Genomic DNA, 24,393 nt, shown 5'->3' on the forward strand with positions numbered 1-24,393 from the left:
GATAATTCATGGTTTCTAAGGGAAAACAATTACCATCAAACACTATTGGAGTATAAATGGTTACGACTTGGGAGGGAAATTTGGAGGTATCAAAATTTTAAATGCTATTCATGTTCACCAATGTCATCCCAATAAAGTTATTTTAAAATTTCTTAATTGCATATAATTTTTGCCCCAGTCATGCCATGTAAATGTTATAATAAGAAAGAAACTGTAATATCCATCAATGAGAAATTGACTGGTTTAGTAAATTACAGTGTATCGATGTACAGCAATGGGCAGAAAATGAGACTGAACTGTACATCCTGATTTGGGCTCATCTCCAAGACACATTGGTTGAAAGAGCAAGGACCAGAACAGCGTGTATAGAATGCTACCATTTGTTGACAATACTTATTTGTATTCTTAGTGCTTGCCTAAAATATATCTAAAATGGTATACAAACGCCTGGTGAGAATGGCTGCCTCCAGGGAGGAGACTAAGGGGTTAAGGACCAGAAATCATCGGGACACTTATTTTTCATCAAACAGCACTTTATACTCTTTGTATCTTTCACCATTTTATTTTACTGTCTAATCTTTCTCCTTTCAAAAGAGAATGTTTAATATTTATAAGTTTCATGTCTCTCTTTGACTTATTCCTTTACAATTTTTACATTGCTTAGGAAAATACGACTATTTTACTTTCCAAGGCAGCATGCCTGTTTCAAAAGGAATAATTAAGTTTCCAATATCTCTGCTATGCAAAACAATGTGTATCTTCTCAGTAACCAACATCCAACACATTTTTAATATAAACCCAGAGCTTATAATGGATGAAGATGAGCTTATAAGGAATAAGAAAATGGGTCTTACTAAAAATATAGTAATGTATTTTAAATGAGTGGGAGTTTCTTATCCTTTCCATTATCATTTTGTTTAACTTTATGGACTGTTTGTTAAGGAGGCTCGGAGAGTTTGCCATGGGCTTAGATGAGTGATGGAAAGCAGTGGTGAGGGCACAGGCTTTCTATTTGGCTCAAGAAAACTAGAGAGTGGCAGTGGAGAGAGTGTTGATGGAGAGGGTATTGGGAACCCCCATGACTTACTTCATTGTAAAATGGGCTGTTGGTTCCTTCCTTCACTGTGCTTTGCTTCTTCTCATCCCCGACCTCAATGATCACAACTGGGTCAATGTTTTCACCCACCAGTTGGCGGGCCTCAGTGATGGTTATGGCAATCTGCAACACAAAGCAGCGTGTCCGCACTCTGGACCAGGCTCTTCACTCACACAAGAAGAACTGGGGACGCTGGTAGGAAGAGTCAATCACTTACTTGATAACTTTGGGATCTGACTTCCCCATCATGGATCTTAGTCAACAGTTTTGATCTGTTAAAAGAAAGTTAAACATATACATTTCATCAATAAGAACATACTTGAGATCCATAAGCCACGTAATATTTCCCTACATGTTTCTAAGTGCTTTTATGTCATATCACATATTCTCTATACATCTCAGGGGGGAGATAAGTATAAATGGACAAGTGACAATCTCTCTATGACTCAGTTTCCCCATCCTAAAAGTGGAGCTAATAATAGCGCTTACCACATGAGATGATGGCTACAATTTAATGATAAAATGTATGTAAATGTTTGATCCAGGACTTGGTGAGAATAAATGTCAATTCTTATTGTTAGTATGATTATCAGTATTATTTATTTTTTATTTCACAGAATGAAAAACTGATTTCCTCAGCAAGTCAGTGGCTCAATAAGGATGTCCCTTGTGTCCTGTCAGATGCCTTCCACAGGACCACTTTGCCATTTCCACTAGATATAACCATTCTGAGTTTTGTGATTATATCTGTTAGATATAACCATTCTGAATTTTGAGATTGAAAGCATTTGTAAAAGAGAAGTTGGAAAGAACAGCCAAGAGTCTATCTCAGTGAAATTTCACATTCCAGACAATTTCCTTTATTTGCACTGTCATAAGTAATTGAAAACAGATGTGTCTCACCTGGATTTAGAAATTGGATAATAGTAGAAAGAGATGAAGAATTCCCATAGTCACAGAAGCAGCAACAGGCAGGAAATGAACTGTGCCTGAGTTCCTTTTAAATGTATTCTCTTGCCTTCTAACAATACCATCATGCATCTCGACTTCATTCCATTTCTTTTTTTTTTTTAAATATATTTTATTGATTTTTAACAGAGAGGAAGGGAGAGAGAGAGAGAGAGCTAGAAATGTCTATGAGAGAGAAACATCGGCCAGCTGCCTCTTGCACACCCCCTACTGGGGATGTGCCCGCAACCGGAATCAAATCTGGGACCTTTCAGTCCGCAGACCGACGCTCTACCACTGAGCCAAACTGGCTTCAGCTCATTCCATTTCTTCAGATAATTGAGTCCAGTAGAGAGCAGAGTAAACTAACAAAAAATATCAAGGCTTTGGAGTCAAACTGACATGATATAGAGTAATTGTTCTCCCCAATTTTGTGATGTTAGCCTTAATTTCCTCATTGGAAAGTGAAAATTATAATTTCTACCACATAGGGGTAAAGGAGATAATGCATGTAAATATCAAAAGATAGGTGTTCATTAATAAAATGGCAAATTTATATCAATTGTTTACTACATGAAAGCTTTGTGATTTCCTCAATTAGAGGAAAAACTAAGATGAATTAACCATCTATCATCTTGACCCTTGCAAAGCAATCTATTCAAGAGAGGACCAAAGCGTTTAAAGAGAAGGAGTAGATGTAAAATGTGCCATATTAAAAAAAAAAATGCCATAGGAGTTCAAAAAAGAGAAATTCCTGCGAGCTGGATAAGCAACAAAGACTTCACCACAGATGCTAGATCTGAACTGAGCATTAGTTGGTGGGTAGAATTTCAACTGATGGAGAATGTTCTGACCAAGGTGAAAAGTCTCTACTCCTTACTTTTTTTCCCTGCCTTCCTCCATTCAGTGCTATTATTCTGGTGAAATAATGGCAAGATAAAAGATACTTAAAAATAATTGACATTTCCCCTATTCAGGGCTTGGGGGTGGCTGTCATGGTGCAGTGTAGGGGCAAGGAGCTATTGCAGTATGTTCATACAAATTTCATGTCTTCTGTTAAAGGTCAACCTCTGAGATAGCACCTTCTCCCTTCTCAATTGGTCACCCACCTCTGCCCCTACATACATACACTGCCTTCCTACCACAGCCTTGTAATAACAACTCAGGATCTGCACTAATCTTCTTTGAGAAAAAAAGATGGGATGGCATGAAGAATTGCCACGAGTAAACAAGTGACATAAACAAACATGGTACACTAAAAGCACTGATAGTTCCAATTATTGGCTTCCTTATATCCATGCTCTTTGTCCTAAAACAGTATCCTCTGCTGTGATCTGCTCTTGTGACTTGCATTGGCCAATATAATGCAGCAGAAATGACTTGCCCATTCTATAACTAGCCCTCGAGAGACCTGTATACTTCCACTTTCTGCCATCAGCCCCATTGCAACAAGCTCAGACTGGCCTGTTGGAGAATCTGACACCACATGGAGAGCCCACTGGTCCTCGCTGAAGCAAACTGGACCAGCCTGCCACCAGCCATCACTCAGACTAAAATCAGCAGAGCTGACAAATGGCCATAGGTACATAAGTGATGTATCTGAGACCATCTGCCACCAATAAAACTTCCTAACTAGTTTGTAGACTCATGAATAATCATGAATGTTGATTATATTAAACCACTGAAGTTAGGGGTTATTTGGAAGCATCAATAGCTGACTGATACCACAAATCTCATGCAGAAAGCCAGTTTGTTCTGACTTTTTTTTGCTGGGTTGCATAAGAACCACCTTTTCATTTGGGATAGACACGAAGCTAAGACATCTAGGGTGTTGACTTAAAAAACAGGTGAAGGACAGCTCCTAAATCTGTCTCCTGTTGCTGCAGTCCTTTCTGAACTGTAAGGGACATGAGGACCTTAACTCAGAGGATTTAAGACTGGGACCTGAGTCAGGACCCTGGCCTACTGAAGGTTGTCGGGGATCAAGAGGCCACAGAGAAAGCTGGACATGAGGACATGGCACTCGGTCTTCCTTAGGCCTTTGGCTCCTTGCAGGCAGTGACTGGGTGCTATTCTCTGTCCCCTCGAGCCTGCAGGGGTACTTGGCACAAGGGATGTGCTCCCAAATGTGTGCTTACTGCCCACATCAACACTGTACCTTCTCTTTGGAGGAGCTGAGGGGACAGGAGTGATGGACGCATCATCAAAAATCAAATCTCCTCTCAGTCCTTCCTGGGGAGAAGGGCCATCCTGTGGTGCTTCTGCTTCACCTTGACCATCTACAGGAGCAGAAAAGGAAGAAAATCCTGTTAAATAGACATGTAGTAGTGATCTGAGCCTCCATTCTGTGTCCAGTGTCATGCCACAGAGCTACAAGGAAACCTTTAGACACAGCACGAGAATGTGATATTTGTTACAGCAGCCATATGGAACAAATAACATGTGTTAAGGTTATTTTCACGAATAGATACCAAACAGAGTCTTTAAAACACCTCCTCCCTCACTGGAAGGATTCTAATTTAATTTTTCTGGGATGTCAGTTTGTTTTTAATTTCCCAGGTCATTCTATTGGGTAGCAAATCTTGAGAACCACTTCTCAACCAGGTTTTCAGCAAAAACTAAGAGTAGATGGAACACTCTCTTACACAAAGAGGCTCTGACATGGTGTGGTCCAAAGACCTAACTCCAAAAGGTTTGGGTTCAAATCTTAGCTCCAAGATTTGGGGGAAGTTACTTAACATCTTTCAGCCCTGTTTTCCTCATCTGTAAAGCAAGGCAATGCTAGCGTTAGCTACCCCACAGGGCTGTTGGGAAAACTGAATTAGGTATAGATAGCTCTTAGCACAGTATCTTCCCGGTGCTTGGTGAGTGTTCACCGTGTGGATTTTAAGTTGAGTAAGTCACTCAGTTCATGGCATTTCCCCCTCCTTGCCTATAAAATGAAAGGAATAAATAAGAAAAGTGTTTTTAAAGCTTTTAAAAGTAACATAATTCTTTCATAAGTGTAATTTTATATAACACTTAAAAAACATAACACAAGTCCATTTAAAATAAGCAGTACTATGTGCCATTGGGTGAAATTCCGGGCAGGGAACATCCCGAGGGACCTCACCACCCCCTCTTCAGGCACCTCTGAAGCTGTTTCTCAGAACCTTGGACTCCATGAGACCCAATTAAGCTGGCAAACTTGTCAGCTTAATCGTCTCTGAGCATTTTCCAGTTTTCATGTATTTTGGTTCTCTGATTTTAATCAGCAACCAAGGAAAAGGGTGCCAAATCAAATAACTGATGGCCAAATGGGTTCCCTGTCAGAGGAGCTCATAGACATAATAAGCCGTGGTGGTGTTCAGTAGTTACAGAAAGGATGCCTGAATGAATGCAGTCACCTTTGACTCTCTTCTCACTGTGGAAACAAACGACAAGCCAGCCTGCTGACACAGAAAGAACAGCAGCATCTGCCTGCGCTCCCGTGGCAGCAGGAGCAATTAAGCCTTTCTCCCTACTTAGCTACAAGGCCTCAGGGATGGGGACCAAATGTTATCAATTCAAGTTTCCAGTGACCATGCTTAGGTACCTCACTTACGCCAGAAACTGTGCTAGGTTAGATGCCAAGGTTGGAAGGGTAACAAAATGTGGACCCCCTCCCTCTACACTGCATGCTGGAGGGTGACACAGACCCAGAGGGAGAAAGGTAGTCAGCGTCTTCTAGAGCTTGTATGCATGCATTCATTCATTCATTGAGTGACTACTCTGTTTTCTCCAATCTACTCACCATGGACCATCCAGAGTGACCATCTAAAAAAATCCACCTCGTGTTGCTTCTCTTCTTAAATCCCCTCTGTGGTTTTCCATTGTCCTTAGAATAAAGCTGATGTCCACCTATGGCTCTGATGCTCTGCTCTGTCTGGCTCCCATCTCCTCCTGGGCCACCGGTCCCTCTGTCCCTGCCATCACTGCTTTCTAGTCACACAGGCCTGTTTCAGTTCCTTCTCCGCTAACAAGCTCTCTCCCCCATGGAATTTATTTTCACAGACACCCTCCTCTTCCTGCCCACCCCTTGTTGGGTTCCTTCTCTTCCTTGAAGTTTCAGATTAAATATTATCACCACAGAGAACCCTCTCTGAGGGCGCTGGAACAGATTCCCCATAGTCTCTGTTTCAGCACGCATCATCTTGATGCTACTTTTCTCAACTTCTAATGCAGTTACCTCATTAGCGCCCGAAAGGTAACAGATGGCCCATCCAGAACGAGACCATTTGAGGACTTTTTTTTTTTTATATAACGGTGTGGGTGTGAGAAAGCCACAAGGGTTGTACAGCTCTCTGGGGCTCACAGCAGCCAAGCTGTTAGCACTCAGAGGCCCCAGCAATGAGGGGGGAGAGAGCACAGACACCAGGATGTAGAAAGAGAAGTCAGATGCAGTCAAGCTTCCCTACAAGGAGCAGCAACCATCCTTCAGTTGAGGGACACTGATCCTGACCTCACTCTCTCCCTACTCTCAGATCTCCTGCTGGGACACCCCACTGGCGAAGGAACCTGGGTCATGCAATCATAGAGGTTAGCCTCCTGGGATAGAGAACAGGTCCCAGAAAAAGGTGCAGAACAGATCTGGAGAGGCAACTTGAAGAGTCTTACATAGAGCTGTCCCTCTTCTAGACCATTACCCACCCAGACCCAACACAGCTCAACTCTCGGCAGGCCTTCCATTGCTATCTGCTGAGTAGCTGAATGAATGGACGATCCTGAAAGGTACCTAATACCTCTTAGTTGGGTAACTAATTAATGGAGGAGTTAAGGTAACTGGAATTTCAGAAAATAAAGGCATGGCCTAGTATGCCTCCAAATATGCAGATATAAGAGCACAGACTTGAAGAATCTCGAGACATTTCACCCAGAAAAGTCCCAACTTCCCAGGAAAGTCCAATGTGTGCTCAGTTCTCTGGACTTTGTTTTGCCATCTCCTACAGGGTGGCCCCTGGCCAGCAGGACGGGTGCTATGTACTTTCTAGGAGGGGCCTGATTCTCTCTGCCCTGTTTGCTTTGTGGGCTGAAGACTCTAATTAGAATGAGCCAGCTCCTTCGGAACGCCTATGGTCGACTGCCCCAAATCTCTCCCAGCTTGTTCCTTCCTCCCCTGAGCAGTGAGGGCTCCTAACTGGAGGGCACTCAAGGGGTAAGAGAGCCCAGGCTCTGGTGTGAGAGTGACCTAGGTTCAGGAGCCAACTTCTTCAAACTTATTGGCTGTGTGACTTTGGGCAAGCCACTCACCCTCTCTGCATCTCTGTTGTAAAATGAATATGAATGATGTATGTCAAAAGTAGAAAGAATCAGGATCTAATTAATGTGTCATAAGTATTATTTTTCTGCCCTAGCCAGTTTGGCTCAGCAGGTAGGGGGACTGCAGACTGAAGGGTCACAGGGTGCATTCCGGCCAAGGGCACATACGGCTCGATCCCCAGTAAGGAGCAGCCATCAATGATTCTCTCTCATCATTGATATTTCTATCTCTTCCTATTCCCTTCCCCTCTGAAATCAATAAAAATGAATTTTTAATAAATTATCATTTTTAATAAGGTCCTTGTGCCTTATTCAAGCATGTGTCTGCAGAACCTACCACAGTGTCATAATTTCAAGGACACCAGGAAAGACCCCAAGCCTTTTCTACCCATTCCCTGGCACCTATAATTCAACTAAATAGGCATGTACTTCTATGAAGCTTTAAGCCTTGTCCCCACTTCCAATGTAATGCCTCTCCTATCTCGTCCCAGATGACTTGGACTCATTATTACCAACACTTTTAGTGTGACTAATTTTCATGTTATTTTATTGTAAGATTAGGTTCTACCTGAGGCAAGGAGCAGAGTTAGGTGGAAAGGGCTACAGAACACCTGCTGTGGATGGCAGTAAAGGGTGAAGGAGGCCCCAAGGCAATGACAGGAGTTTAGAAATGGCCCACAAAGCTGGCCTTGAACTGGCTGCTGTCAGAAGTCTCCAGGAGACCACCCCAGACCTGTCTAATGGAGCCAGTGTTCCTATTTGATTCAATAAACAGGAATGTCAAGTGATGCCAGCCTGGCCTCTGCTGGCAAAGTTCACCCTGTAACTTGGGTTTTGCTCTTGAGGAGAAGGAAGTTGCCTATTGTAAGGGCAGAAGGCCAGAAAACCTGAGTTTACCTCCCAACTTGACTGCTTCCTGGCTCCATGCCTGCCATGGAGAGCCCGTGCCATGGGTCTGTGATCAAAAGGACTTCCTCGAAGTTGGCTTAATGCTCTGCTGTTACCATTTTGAAATTCTTAATCATTTATTAATACTGGCTTTGCATTTTGTTTTTCACTGGGCCTTGCAAATTCCTGCATCTGGCCTTCCCTACACTTCACTCTTTCTGCATCTCTGTAAACGCCTTTGTAAAACTAGGGCAAAAACACCTACTGGTAAGATGATGGAGGGGTTAAGTGAGACAATACAGTCAGAGCCTCCCTCATAGCAGCTGCTGTGCTTGCTCTCATTTTCAATCTCACTTGATTCCCCATATGGCCATGTGAGGTCAACCCAGAAACCCACGCCATGTCTGCTTGACAAAGGAAGAAACCAGGACTCAGGGCTGCTGAGTGGCTTATTCTGGGCCACAGAACAAATGGGAACAGAAGCAGGGGCTTGAGTCCAGCTGCTTCTTTGTGGCTCTCCTTCCCCAGCCCAGCAGTGTCCACCTGCCCATTTGGTCCAATGACCAGGCGACCAACCATCCTGGGGTGGAAGGCACTGGGCCCGCACCTGAGATCAGCAGGGTTCAAAGACCCAGCAGGCAGCATGTCCTGCCTCACTCCTATGGAGCATGAACCCCATTCTCAGCCATGGAGGAGTCCATTCTGTGAGGCCCCCAGACCCTAAAGTAGCAGTCAGCTCCCCCCAACCAGAGCCTCACCTTGGGCAGCCTTGTTGGCTAGGATTAACCCCTTCTCTGCTTTATTCTTCTTCTTCTTCAGCAACCCAAACATCCCCTTTCTGAAAAGGAGAAGAAAAACTTCAACACAATCATTGTAACGTTGAGTCATTCAGATATGTTAGGAGAAAATAAACACATATGCATACAATGACTTCTCCCAAAAGCCGGCCAGCTGCCCCCTCCATCCAGAATGAGGATCAAAAGACAAGTGTCAGGATGACCCAACTAGGGATCCAGACAGCTCTATTTATGCAAAAAAACACGAAAACCCCATCTAAACAGAAATAATAAAATAAAATAAAAAAGAAATTGTGAAGTGCACCTACAATCCCACTTAAATGAGGCCTAATTCTAATACTAATAGCATTAGCTGGCATTTTTCCAATTCTCAATCAACCGTGTCACCCATGCAAAATAAATGACATCATTTAACAGTGATGTCAATACAGCAGCCCTCTCCCACACATCTAACAGATGAGGAGCCAAGGCCCAGAGAGGGTAGGTAATGTTTCTAAGGACACACAGCTCCTAAGCATCAGAGCTACCTCTGGAATCCAGGTTTGCCTTAGCCCAGACTCTAACCTGTGGTTGGCCTTGAGCCTGCTGGCTCCTCTGAGCAGCATGAACATCCTTCAGAGCCAGGTTCTCAGACCATTTCCAAGGTCAAGAGGTCCTGGAACTCACTGAGGTCACACTGCAAGTACACAGCTAAGCTGACACATGGTATGTGACCTAAATGTCAGCTACGGTTACTATTATTACTGCCAGCACTGAAGGGGAAGCCATTTGGGGGCCTCATCCCTGGGAAAGGCCCAGTCCGCTGTCTATCAGACAATAGGAGCATCCTGACCTTCTCTGGAATGGGTCCTGGAACCACCAAGACATAAATAGATGTCTCTCTGAACCTCAGTTTCCCCATTGGTACAAGGAGATAATAGTAAAGTTCCTACTTAAAAGGATTGTTGTGAAAAGAAAATGAGGCAAAGTAAGCAAAGCACCTAGTACAGTGCTTGGTATATGAAAAGTGCTAAAACACACACACACACACACAAAAAAAAAAATAAAATAAAATAAAATAATAATAAATAAATACCCACAGGTGAACTGGCATGGCTCAGTGGTTGAACACCAACCTATGAACCAGGATGTCATGGTTCAACTCCTGGTCAGGGCACATGCTGCGGTTGCGGGCTCGATCCCCAGTCAGGGGCATGCAGGAGGCAGCCAATTAATGATTCTCTCTCATCATTGATGTTTCTATCTCTCTCTCCTTCTCCCTTCCTCTCTGAAATCAATAAAAAAAAATATTTTAAAAAAGAAAAAACAAGCAAGCTAACAACAAAAGAGCACCCTTCTTGGAGGTAGCATTCCCCCCTTTCATTTGCCATTATCCTGTGAAAAGAACAGTAATCTAAGTCTCCTGAGAATCAACAGGGGAATCCCTTTGTCTGAAATTTCCTAAAGGAAACTTCCAATAGTAGTTCTTGTTATCCTGTTTTCAAATAGAAGTTACCAGGCAGAGGGCCCAGGCCAGCACCTTCCAAACCCTGAATTGCCACTGTGGTCCCTGAGGGCTCACTACCGTCATCACTTCACAGAGGCAGCATCTGATGTTCTGGGAACTTGGCCAATGGCCTCCGCAGGCTGCTTGAAAGGGCTGAGTTTCTTCCATCCTCAAACAGGAAGTTGCTTCTAGTAAGTGCCAGTATCTACCAGGGACACACATGGTTCCTTTTGGAATATCTTTATCATCGATGGCCTCAGGATTCCGCACCTCCCATCGGGCAGCTGGAACTGGGCTCTGGGCATGCCCAAAGTTGCTGCCGTGAAAGGAGAGGAGGAGGGGTTCCCGCCCCTTAGAGATAGGCACTCCTGACCCTCAGAAAACAGAGCTCTTGGCCCTGCTGTCCACTAGAGGCAACTAAGGAGGCTTCAAAGATACTGATGTCGGAAATCACTGTCAGAGATTTCATTGCTTTGGGGAAGACCCGCGCTGAGAAGGCCTGGTCTAGGCACAGCTCAGACACCCTCAGAGGAAACCAGAGATGTCCTTCCAATTGCCCAGAGGATTCACAACCAGCTCAGCTGTCTTGGGTGGGTTGATGTTTGTTTCACAAACACACAGGTTGTTTGCCCGAACGCTTGAGTCAGTCATCAAGAGCATTCCCAGCCTGACTCAAAGCAGGAAGAGATTTGATAAAACAGATTTCTCCTCCTCACCCCCATGACAGTCACAGTAGAGTTCACCAGCCCAGAATGAGCATGCCACTGGCCTATGGGGCAGCACACAAATCTCAGCTCAGGGCCAGCTTTAATCCACTCTCAGTGCTAGAATTAGGGGCTGGTTGCTTAACCCAAATGAGCATGTTTCATTCACATGTGACAGAGGACATCTCTTACCCAATTCACAGGGTGACGTTAAAATAGGAAACAGTGCTTGTAAAAGGATTTTACAAATGATTGTAACAACAAATGCTACACATGATTGCATTGTGGATGACAAAGAAATGGGCTAGGATATTTCCTAGAATGTGTGTAAATTTTTTTTAAATGTATTGAAATCTATTATGTGCCAGGAACACCATTTTGCACACACTACCTCCTAGGCTTCCCACAATATATCCCTGGGCAGGTTATCCATTTTTACAAATGAGAGGTTGTCCGGGATTTCCAGTCCACATATTGGGATCCACAGGCAAATCAGGAAGGCTCACCAGGGCAGTTGCCATCACACTCCCCTCTCCAGTCTGCCCAGGATTCCAGCATGGGAACCCTCCCCTTTCAAAAAAATGATTGAGGATCTCTGGTTTAGGATCTATTGAATATCCTCCCAGGGCCACCCCAAGATAAGTCAAGAGACACACAGAAACCCCCATACCAACCTGGTCTCCTCAGGGTGAAAGCTACCATGACTCCGATATCTGTATCCAAACAATAAGAATATGAAACAGTGCACGTGTTAGACTTGCTGCAGCACATCTGCTCGGGGTGGCGACGCTCGCTGTGGAAGCCCGGGGCCCTCGCTGCTGGGGGAGGGGCATCCAGCCTGGCACATGGAAAGAGCAGCTGGACACCTGGAGTTTGGGGCACTTCTAACTAGGTCAGGGGTCACTTCTCTGAGCTCCAGGCTTCTCTGCTGCAGGAAGTGGCAATAATGTGAACTCCACTTTTCTCCCTGGGTATTAGATATATGACTTCGCCAGCCCTCATGCTGACCTGGTAAGAGTCCTACAAATAGCTAATTTAATGTCACGTCCATAGCTCAGTGGAGCTGGGATTAGGAAATGGCCTGCAAGCAGGGTCTCTATGTGGTTGTCCTCTGTGTCAGCAGACTCCCCTCCCGGGCTCACCTTTTCTACCTTCAGTGGGGAATAGAAGCAGCTCAGGCCATGGGACAAAGAACTAAGTTCATTGTGTCAATGAGTGTGAACAGTTCTGGCCCCACTGCTCTCCTCCCCACCTAAGAGGACACAGGACACAAGTGACCCCTGCACCTCACCCTCAAAAGCAAGTCATAACCCCCATATTTCACAGACTGGGATCTACTCATTAAATGCAAACAACCTTGCCGAAACCGGTTTGGCTCAGTGGTAGAGTGTCGGTCTGCGGACTGAAGGGTCCCGGGTTCGATTCCGGTCAAGGGCATGTACATTGGTTGCGGGCACATCCCCAGTAGGGGGTGTGCAAGAGGCAGCTGGTCGATGTTCCTCTCTCATCAACGTTTCTAGCTCTCTATCCCTCTCTCCTCCTCTCTGTAAAAAATCAATACAATATATTTAAAAAATAAAAAATAAATAAATAAATAAATAAACGCAAACCTCCAAGCTGAGTAAGAGCTACAGTGTGAGTTTTGACAGAAGGTTGTTAAAATATAAATCTGTGTGACATCCTGCCTTTGTCAAGACTGAAACTTTTCTTTCTCTCTCCCTATGAGCTTCCCATCACAACTTGCCTGTTCGATATCTCATTTCTTTAGAGCAGTGATGCTCAACTTTGGCTGCACTTTTCATACAGGGAGCTTTCTAAAATTGTCCCCCATGCCCTAGCTGGTTTGGCTCAGTGGAAAGCACATGGGTCTGTGGACTGCAGGGTCTCGGGTTCAATTCCAGTCAAGGGTACATGCCCAGGTTACTGGCTTGATCCCCAAGGAGGGGGCGTGCAGGAGGCAGCCGATCAATAATTCTCTCTCATCATTGATGTTTCTATCTTTCTCTCCCTCTCCTTTCCTCTCTGAAATCAATAAAAATATTTTTAAATAAAAATAAATAAATAAAACTGTCCCCCACACCATGGCGAGGCCTCATGCAGAGAGTCTGATTTCACTGGTCAGCCATGCGGCTAAGGCTTAGCAGTTCTGGAAGTTCCAGGGATGATTCTAACATGCAGTGGGATTGCATGCAGACTCCTGTGGTTAAGTAAGGGAAGTTCAAAGTGTAATTTTATAACCAGAATAAACAATGAAATTTAGGAAATTCAGAATATTTGGTGGTTATATTTGAGAAGGCTGAGTGGCCTTTATTGTCTAACCCCAACTTCTCTTTCATTCAATCCCCATTCTGGCAAAGAGGCTACAGAATTGGTTGACTTTTCTCCTTACGCATAGGATCAGCCCAATCTTGGAGGAACTGAGTCCAAAGGATCCCAGACAATGGCCTGAATGGATGGGGCACTGACTCCCAATCTCATGGGAACCCTTTCGTTCTTGCCCACTGCAATTTGGAATCTGATACCTCACTGAGGGAGGTGGATATTTCTCTGAGTTCTTCATTTTGTACATTCCTGCCCCAATGGCCATCATAATTCAACTGTCACCAATTCAACAGATTATCATTGGGAATCTTGATATTCACCTGAGAGAGTCAGCTGAGCCTCGGAAATGCACCTCCAGGGATGCTAAGGAATCCCCCCTCCTGTGGTTTCTCTGAATCAAGGATGGCTCAGAAATAATTAATTCAGAGCCACACTGTGTAAAGCCAGCCCAAGTTAAGTAGTCCTTCGAGAACTTTGCCAAATGTTCAAGGGCAAGGTAGGAGGATGGGTCTGCCACAGGAAAATGGAGACTTTTCCTCACATGCATCTCACCCATCCTGCAGCATACTTGTATGCCATGATTCAACAGAATGTTTAGTTGTTTAAAAGCATAGATTTTGGGACCCACAGTCCTGGCTTTGAGTAGCAACTCCCACCTGCTAATTATGTAACCTTTAGAAAATCCTTATCCTTTCTTCACCTCACTTTCTTCATCTGTAAAGTGGAGGATAACTAAGTTCTCTTAGACCAGTGGTTCTCAACCTTTCTAATGCCACGACACTTTAATACAGTTCCTCATGTTGTAGTGAACCCCAACCATAAAATTATTTTCATTTCTACTTCATAACTGTAATTTTGCTATTGTTATGAATTGTAATGTAAATATCTGTGTTTTCTGATGGTCTTAGGTGACCCTGCTAGCGGTTCTCAACCTGTGGGGTTGCGTCATTAGAAAGATTGAGAATCACTGTCTTAGAGGGTTATCATGAAGATCAAATGAGATTAAAAATGTGATATTCTGTTTGTAAACACTAACGTGCTATATCCTATACATGTTAATTAAATTAAAAATAGGATCAATGTTCTGTGAATGTCCCTTAGGGCTCCCCACAATACAGCCTCAGTCCTCCTGTCCAGCACTGGACTCCCCAAACACTGTACTTCACACAATGGACAGCTCCTCCTACATTCATCACACTTTTGCCCATGAACCCTTTCTCCTTCCAGGCCCTCCACTGAAGGTAACTTCTCCCATCTTTATCAGTCAAACACTATAATCTATATTCTAGGCCCAACTAAACTACCTTCTTTTATGCAATGTGTCCTCCAGTTTTGCAAAAAGGAACAGTCACTCATTCTTCTGGGTTCTAGAACTTTGTTCTTATCTCTGTAATAGTATACTAGCACTTTGCTCTTATCTCTGTTATAGCATTTAGCATACTAGTATATATCATAACCGTCTAAAACAACCATTCTCCTTTATTAAATGCTGAGCTTTTGAAGGCAGTAACCATGCCTATTTATATCCATACCTCAGTATCTAGCATAATGCCTGGCAAATAGTAAGGCTCAATGACTACTGGATAGATGGATAGTCAGACAGACAGACACATGGATAGAGCATTCATATAGAAAGTTCCATAAGAATTCACTAGGAGTTTTTTGGCTTTCTTAAAAAAAAAAATGTATTATAGCAGACAGAAAAGCATTAAGGCCATTCTAAGACTGAGAGTACAGTGAGAGGCAAGAATAACCTAAAACTCCAGTTGCCAAGCCTTGTCCTAACAGTTACCTTGGAGCTGTGAAAGAAGAGGAAATTATTCTGCCTGGGGCCTGATGAACCATTTGTTCTCTGCTAAATGGTGCATCAGCTCTGGCTGTCATCCAGCCCTGGTCTCCATCCATTTCTTAAAATCACTCCCTTTTCTAACACATCCTCCTTTTTCTTTCTCTAAATACCTTTTATCGATTGGTTCTTTCTCTACCACCAGTCCTTAGATGATAATTCAAAAAAAGTATATGGAGTTTATTTGTGCTCCAGCATATATAGGCCTGGTGTACAGGGATAAATCTAACAGAGTCCTTGGCCTTAGAAGTGCTCACAGTGTGGTATAAGCACAGAAGAGCAATGCTACCATGGGTACCATTTGGAGAGTGGAGGGAAGAATGACTGGCCTGGGCCAAGAGGAGCCGAGGAAGGCATCCAGAGCAGGTGATACTCTAGTTGATCTTAAAGGAAGAAGAAGGTCCTGGGAAGCAGAGAAGAGATGGGTGGAAAGGATACAAATGTATTCAACATCCACTATGTGTCAGAGTCCTTTACATTTGATAATTTACTAAATTATTCGACCTTGAGCGAAGACAGTATCAGATGCAGATTAAAGAGAAATTTAGGGAGATTAGGCCACACTATGGACTGAGTGTCTGTGTCCCCCAAATCCATGTGTTGAAGCCCTAACCTCCAATGTGATGCTGCTTTATATATTGAGGAGTTTGAGTATTAAATGAACTTTCTAAGTTTGAAAACCACTAATCAAAATCATCCTACTCGCCGTAACCAGTTTGGCTTAGTGGATAGAGCGTCGACCTGTGGACTAAAGGGTCCCAGGTTTGATTCCTGTCAAGGGCATGTACCTTGGTTGCAGGCACATCCCCAATTGGGGTGTGCAGGAGGCAGCTGATCGATGTTTCTCTCTCATCAATGTTTCTAACTCTCTATCCCTCTCATTTCCTCTCTATAAAAAAAAAATCAATAAAATATATCTTAAAAAAAAAAAAAAAATGATTATCCTATTCATTCAATAGATAGGGAAACAGATCCAGGGAAAAAGTAGTAACTAGATCAAGGATCAAGGTCACACATCTGTTTATTGAAATCACTGTGACCTCTGGATGTCCATTTATCCTGTGTTTACCCTCCAGGAATGCTAAGACCTCAGCAAGCATGGACTCATACAACACCTTCTCTCTACACCCAGGCCAGGCTCACTGATAACAGAGTACACTTGAATCCCATTCATCCAAAAATTAGCTTTCTCCTTCAACGGCACTTTCTTCAGAATTCTTGAGCAATACATAAAATTCTCCAAGGTTTAAATATGATGGCCTAATTACTTTCCTTTATATACTTGAAAAGGAAAAATGAAAGGAAATTCATATCTGTTAAAAGCAAAAGTAGTTCAGTACTGTACAGAAAAAACTATAGCATTTCAAATATGATCTGCAAAGGATATTGTTTAATCCTTACCCAAGTACATGCTTAGAGAGAGGGAGGAAGAAAGAGAGAGAAACATCAATGAGAGAGAAAAACATTGATAGGTTGCCTTCTGTTTGTGCCCCTACTGGGAATAGAACCTGCCACAACCCAGATATGTGCCCTGACTGGAATTTGAACCTTTTGGTGCACAGGATAATGCTCAACTAACCAACATTCACTATGTGTCAGAGTCCTTTACATATGATAATTTACTAAATGACCACAACTGTCTTGAGTGAAGACAATATCAGTCACAGATTAAAGAGAAATTTAGAGAAATTAGGCCCCGCTATGGATACAAACAGAAGGCAACCTATCACTCCGACAGAGATGCAAAGGATTTTATTTCTTTTACATATTTAAGTTCCTTCATGACCCCTACAACCAAAATCTACTTCCCTCAAACTGATTACTTCCATGAGTAAAAAATTTAATTAGTGCAGACAAACAAAGCTCTCTAATCAGTCAAAACTTGAAATATGAGGCAACTCAATGCAATTACAAACAGCTTCCAGTCATCCATATCCTAGACATGAACTCAATTTTTAAAAATCCCCACCAGAAATTCATTGCTTCAATTTTCAGTGATATCCTTCCTAGAAGGAAATAAATCCGAAGGCTCATGTATCAACCCATGCAATCAAACCTAACACTTAAGGTGTTATGGAGAAGCCTGATAAAACAGCCTGTCTTGAGGGAGCCTTTTGTGTGAGACTTACAGGGTCTCAGAAACAGCAGAATCCCATCAAACTCTCTCCCTCACTCCACCAAGATGTTCTTGAGGGCTCTGCTCAGTTCCTGCTGAAATTGCTTTTGCAAAAGCTGGAGTTTGAGGCTGTCATGTGGCAGGAGGAAGCTCTCTCAGTCCTGTTCAGTACTCCAGGGTAACTGTCCATGCAGTTTCAGCCTCAGCTCAGAGTTCAAATGTGTGTGGAGTCCCAAACATGCACAGGCATCCAAGATCTGCCTGTCCCTTCCTCAACTTGGAATCACCAGAGAGAAGGGGTCTAAAGTCATGCCTAGTCCTGGGCCTCAGGCTCAGGAGACTCGCAGTAAAGTTTATTCCTCACAAACAATGAGGAAGGCCTCACTGATCCCCCGCCTGCTACAGCAAAACCAGAACTGGAGAAGTCTGCATAGTGAACTTACATGTAAACACGATGTATCCACACCTATATCTGCTCAAAGCCCCAGTTTACACAGTGATGAGTGTTACTCACATTAAACAGAAACAGGGATGCAGCCAAGAGGTAAATAGTGACTACATGTTCTATATGTAAGGTATTTTACCCTCCCCAAGCATGGAGCCAAATGTCAGACTCTAGCAAAGGCCCTGTGTGGGAAAGGAGACTGGTATTTCCAAAGTATACTGGGTAAGACACAGGCTCAGGTATGACTTTGGCCTCATACTACTACTTATAATCTGTTTCCTGGAGTAAACCATATAACTCTCTATGCCTCCATTTTGTCATCTGTAAAATGGGGATCAAGTAGCCAAAACCGGTTTGGCTCAGTGGATAGAGTGTCGGTCTGCAGAGGTCCCAGGTTCGATTCCAATCAAGGGCATGTAGATTGGTTGTGGGCACATCCCTGGTAGGGGGTGTGCAGGAGGCAGCTGATCCATGTCATTAATTAATTAGGGGTGAATTAATTATATGATTGATCAAATATAGTAGGTTAATTTTTAAATTGATAATTTTGTATGACCCTAGAATATTGTTAGAAATATCCAAATGGCCCTTGGAAGAAAAAAGGTTCCCCACCTTTGTTATAGAGTTTCAAGGATTAAGTGAATTTATACATCTATAGCACTTGGAACAGCTCCTGGCAAATGAGAGAAAATAGCTACCATTATTCTTAAGATGAGAAAATTGAGGCTCAGAAAAATTAGGCAACTTACTCAAAGTCACCCAGCTACAAACCGGCCACACCGGGGACAGAGCCAGGTCTCCACAGGGCTTGCTGAATGCTTTTCCACCTAGACCACACTGGGATTGAGCCATTGTACGATGTGTAATTTATTCAATATTTTAATCCTTTTTATTATTTAATTATCAATCTTCAATGTGCTCTGAGACTATCATAATAGCTGCTGCTCATTAAACATATAGGCTGAGACAAGCACTGAGCTAAAGGTTCTATATACATTTTTCTCATTTCATTATCCCAACAGCCGTTAAAATTTTGATCAATTTTTCAAGGTACTATGCAATCCTCACCTTCCCAGGTGCTACACACCGCAGTTCAGGGAGGCCAGGGAACTTGCCTAGAGCCAGTGTCCATGCTCTGTGCTCTGGGACTCACCCAGGATGAGCCAAGTCTCTAAGAACAAGAGGAGGAGCAGCAGCCATAGGGCATCCAGAAGCCAGACCACAGCAGAGTGCGGACAGAGCTCAGGAATAAGAAACAGCAATGGGCCTCACCTTGATGGGCAGGTGAGGGCTCCTGACCGTGCCCCGAGCACTCCCACTCACAAACTTCTTGGCCCCGAGGCAGGTCAGCAGGGCAGGAGGCACACGTCCAGCACTAGTCTCGCGAGGAGAAAGGCTCCTGTCTAGAATGCAGTGCCCAGTGGGGTGGGTATCAGGCTGCCCCGTCCCGAGGGGCGGCGCCTCCCGGGAAATGCCCTTCCTGCGTGTTGGCCCAGCAGCTCCCTATCTCTGTTTGAAATTCTGCGCCCTCTGCTTGGCTTGGCCTCCAGAGTCCAAGCCTCTGATCAGCAAACACAGCGGCTCAGAGCAGGTCCTGAGAGGAGGGGCCACCAATGTGTTTTATTCGAAGTCAGGTGGCCACAGGTAGGTCAAGACACAAAAGAACCGTAGTTCCAGACAGTGCCAACGCCCAGGCGCTTTCTAGCCACCATCTGGCCATCCCACCTTACATTGTCACCATCCCCTACTCATTTGCAATACATTATTGTTCACTTTAATAATAGTAGGAACAGTTAACATTTGTTAAGCACTTTGCTTGGGGTCAGTTCTAGATGCTGTTACAAGTATCATCCTATTTAAGACCCACAACAACCTCATAAGTTGGTATTGGTATTGTGCCCAATATACAGACGGAAAAACAGAGCCATGGAGGGGTTGGTAAGTGCTGGTATTTGAACCGAGGCCATGTGACCTCAGACCACGCCTGTGCTCTCGGGCTCTCCAGCCTGCTGCCTCTGCTCTGTGATATTTCAGTAGGACTTGTGTCTGATGCTATTTCACAGATGCCAAGTTTATAAAGAAGAAAAAGGAATAAAATAAAAAGAAGATATTTTGATAGGTTGAATACCTCAGAACTCACTACCTGTAGGGGGTTGAATGGTGCCCAGCCCCAACCCCCAATATATTTCCAGGTTCTGGAAACTGTGACTGTGCCCTTATTTAAAAAAACAAACAAACAACAAAAGTCTTTGCAGAGAGAATTAAGTTAAAGATCTCAGGATGAGAACATTCTGGATCACAGAGTGGGCCTTAAAGCCAGTTACAAGTGTTCTTACAAGAAAGAGAAAAGGAGACGGCACAGAGAGGGGTGATGTGAAGACAAAGGCAGAGACTGAGTGAAGTGGCCACAGCCCGGGGGCACCTGGAGCCACCAGAAGCTTGGAAACGCCAGCAGGGAGTCCCCCCTTGAGCCTCCGGGGGAGCAGGTTCTGTCTCCACCTGGATTTCAGACTGTGAGAGGATACAGCGCCATTGTTATAAGCTGCCAAGTCTGTTGTCATTTGTTACGGCGGCCTTGGGAAATGATACACTGCCTTTTGCCACTTCCTCTGTCCCTTCTTGATGACACTGTAGGAAAGGAAAGAGTGCTGGGCTCCCCCTGCGGGCACCTCACCTGTGGGCCGGGCAGTGGTGTAAGAGCCTGGGAAGTGCAGACACTGAGGGAGGAAGGTGGTCCCCCAGTGCAGGGCAGGGGCTGGGGAGAAGGTTTCGCAGGTGAGGACTGAGCATGTTCAACAGCAGCTCACCAGGCCGCCTTCTTCAAGATCCCAGCTTCCAAAGGCTGACAGTTCTAGCCTTCCTCCATATTTCAGCTTACTATCATCCTATCTTTCTATTTTATGAACTTTATTGGGTGACACTGGTTAACAAAATTAAATAGGTTTCAGGTGTACAGTTCTATAACACATCGTCTGTCTATTGTATTGTGTTCACCAATCCAAGTCAAGTCTCTTTGCATCACCCTCTTACCCGCTCATATTTCCCCCACTTCCCTTGCCCTTTGGTAATCACCATACTGTTGTCTGTCTATGAGGTTTTTGGGTTTTTGGTTGTTTGTTTTTTGTTTTGTTTTTTTTGCTTAATCCCTTCACCTTTTTTCAGCCAGCCCCACTCCCTACTCCCCTCTGACAGCTGTCAGTCTGTTCTCTGTATCTCTGAGTCTGTTTCTATTTTATTTGTTAGTTTATTTTGTTCACTGGACTCCACATATAAGTGAAATCATATGGTATTTGTCTTTTTTGTTTCACTTAGCATAATGCTCTCCAGGTCCACCCATGCAAAGTGTAAGATTTCCTTCTTTTTCATGGCCCAGCAGTATTCCATTGTGCACATGTACCTACAGCTTTTTATCCACTCATCTACACTTGGGTTGCTTCCAAATCATGGCTATTGTTAATAACAATGAATATAGGAGTGCGTATATTCTTTCAAATTAATGGTTCATGTTTCTTCAGATATGTTTTTGTGGACTTGCTGAAGAATTTGCTCTGGAGTGAGTGAGAAAGTGAGAAATTGTAACTGTCTCTTACATTTGATGCATTCACTTACTTTTATTCTCTTATTCAATCCTAGATATCCCCAAAATAAAGCCTCTTGGGGCCTAAGCAGGAAATCGGGAGAACTGGTTCCTGGTTTGGGGTTTTTGTTTTTAATATATTTTTATTGATTTCAGAGAGGAAGAGAGAGGGAGAGAGAGATTGAAACATCAATAATGAGAGAGAATATCAATAGGTTGCCCCCTGCACACCCCCTACTGGGGATGGAGCCTGGAACCTGGGCATGTGTCCTTGACCAGAATCAAACTGGGAACCCTTCAGTCCCCAGGCCAAAACTCTACCCACTGAGCCAAACCAGTTAGGGTGGTTTTTGGTTTTTACTCATTGTTTTATTTGCCTGGACAAACTTCTTACTCTTTAATTTTTCTAAGAAAATAAAAATAGCTTCCAGCTCTTACCTAAGAAAATTGGGGAAGGGTGATAAATTGATAATATTCTCTGTAACAAAATTCTAATGGAACACAAGATGCTCTTCTAGCTGAGTGACATGACGTGAGCATTTGAATGGGATTGGACGTAGCATATTTCTTTCCCCTTTATAATGATGATGACTAACTGGCTCCTATGTGAGTGAGTTATATTTTAAACAAAGGAGGAAACAAAATTATTCTTGGCTTGGGACAGATAATATCATTTAATTGAGTCATGGCTATGTAAACCACAAGTGAATACACAGAGGACTGACTCTAAGGAGAATTTTTTACATCAAAAGAATGCTTCTGTCCCTTTGCTTTTTTGGTTTCTTTGACAAGAAGCTCAAAGGTGTACATGAGGATACCAGCTGTTATTATCTATAAGTGAGCAGACACTTTGGCCCCAAAGATCATGGAATTAAAGAACTAGGTATACTAGAAAGAAAAGTAGAATTATAACTTACCCTTTCCTATATAAGAGCTTTGAGTCAGAGTATCATTTACTCATGATTGCAGACAAACTTTAGTAATTTTGTGAAAATTCTTTAATAAATAACTCAGTTGAAACGTTATTCTTAGGAAGTAAATCTCTCCTTTTAACCCCCTTTCCTAAGACCACTAATGAGTTCCAAACTCAGACCAATCATTGCACCAGTATTCAGTCACTCTCCATTTTCCTTAGAAATGCCCTGCCTGGGTGTTTTGTTCTTTCTGTATTGCTGTTCTCAACAGTGAGTCAGCTTAAGTAAATGATGACTGCTCTAAGAATGATCTGGCAAATGGTTTTGTTCTACTGACATTTTTCAATAACTGAAAGGAGAGACATATAAAAGAGTTTTATTTCTTTGTCATTATCCTTTTATTCCAGTCGTATCAACTAGATTTCTTGGTTGGAAACTATAGAAAGCCTCCTTGGCTAGATTAAATAGAAAAGGAATGTTAAAGGATATGAGACAGTTTTCATATTTTTGAGGAGGCCCGGAGAACTGAACTGAGAACTACAAAGTCAGGGGCAATGCCCATTTATTTTAGACCACAAACAGCCCCTGGGTAGACCTACTGGATACAGACAGTTCAGTTCGTCCACTATACAGAACCAGGGGGTGCTTCCAGAACCTCTGACACTGCCCTCTTGCAAAAAAAAAACAGGCTATTTGTTCTTCTTCTCACCAGAATGGTTCTTTGATGCACCTGCTTATTTGTGTCACTAGCTTTCAATCTAAATCTCAAATGCAAGCATCTGATTGGGGCAGCCAGGACCATGTACCTGCATCCTATGTGTAAGGGAAGCTGGGAAAGCAAGTTTATGGCTTTTACCTTAGGAAAAATTTATAAATGTCAAAGGAAGTCAAAAGGTGCAGAACAGAAGAGGGAAAAAAAGCACAGAAAACACAAGGTCTAGCTGTCAGCCATAAACAACTTCATACCAGGGTGCTATGATACTAGTCCAAGTATTATTTTTCTCCTCCCCAAAAGTGAACATGTTGGAATATTCATCTGTGATACTCTTGCATACAAAGGTAAGTATTCATTAAGAATCTGTAGAGGAGATGTGATGAGAAAACTTTTTTCCAGGTTTCATTAGTGGGTAATTTACAAATCAACAACATCCTTGATTCATATTCAAATGTAAATAGAGAATTTAATATTCTTGCCTAACCTTTATCATCATTTGTAGCAATTATATAAAGCCATCCATTATGCATTGCGTCCATTTCCAGAAAGAAAAAAAGACAGTGAAAAGAAATAATCAGACAACAACTTTAGAAACACAGTGATATAGTGAGGTACATGGTAGCAGTCAGCAAAGTAAAGCTCCATAAAGAACAGAAAGCAATCTAATCTAATTCAGCTCTCTGACCAAGACAAGTGTGGAACATTGAGAAGAGGCAATAAATGCCATCTAATTTTCTTTTGTCAGGGTTTGGAATTGTCTTGAATAATTTGGGCATCAATAAAGTAAGATACCACCAGCCAAGCACCAACTATTAACCAGAAGTACAACTTTTGAGAAAAGCATTGAAGGGAGATGTCTATAAAGATAAAAACCTGTGTGAAGATTTTCAAGATATAGTACATTTACTACAATCAGAGCCAAAAAGGTAACTTAATAAATCAAAATTGGGGTGCCCTTAGATGTATAAGGGGCACTCACCAATTATTAGTGGAGATGCAAAGAACCTCGTCCCTCCCTCTGCCTTTAGGCGGGTCTCTGGGAGATACTGTCCTTGATGTTTTCCTGGGTTCCAAAGCAAGGTCACTTCACCTAGTTTCTCTGAAACTTTTCCCAACGCTCAGTGACCCCTTTCGTCCTTTCTTTCTTTCTTTCTTTTTAAAATATGTCTTTATTGACTTTTTTTTTTTTTTTTTTTTTTTTTTTATAAAGAGGAAGGGAGAGGGATAGAGAGATAAAAACATTGATGAGAAATATTAATCGA

The 24,393-nt window shown here is 43.0% G+C and overlaps 1 protein-coding gene across 2 annotated transcripts in view; it reads right to left on the reverse strand.

Annotated features, from left to right (window-relative positions):
• The window catches only part of FER1L6 (fer-1 like family member 6), a 141,988-nt gene that overhangs the window by 92,256 nt on the left and 25,339 nt on the right, over positions 1 to 24,393 (reverse strand). For both annotated transcript variants that reach the window (XM_084864814.1, XM_084864813.1), the window contains exons 2-5: positions 8,968 to 9,047; positions 4,203 to 4,323; positions 1,314 to 1,368; positions 1,088 to 1,219 (exon numbers count right to left, since the gene is read on the reverse strand). In XM_084864814.1, the coding sequence (XP_084720940.1) occupies positions 1,088 to 1,219; positions 1,314 to 1,368; positions 4,203 to 4,323; positions 8,968 to 9,040 (381 nt within the window). In that variant the 5' untranslated portion in view covers positions 9,041 to 9,047. The remainder of the gene's footprint in view (positions 1 to 1,087; positions 1,220 to 1,313; positions 1,369 to 4,202; positions 4,324 to 8,967; positions 9,048 to 24,393) is intronic.

Source organism: Pipistrellus hanaki (assembly GCF_964339955.1).
Source record: "Pipistrellus hanaki genome assembly, chromosome: 17".
NCBI lineage: Eukaryota > Metazoa > Chordata > Mammalia > Chiroptera > Vespertilionidae > Pipistrellus > Pipistrellus hanaki.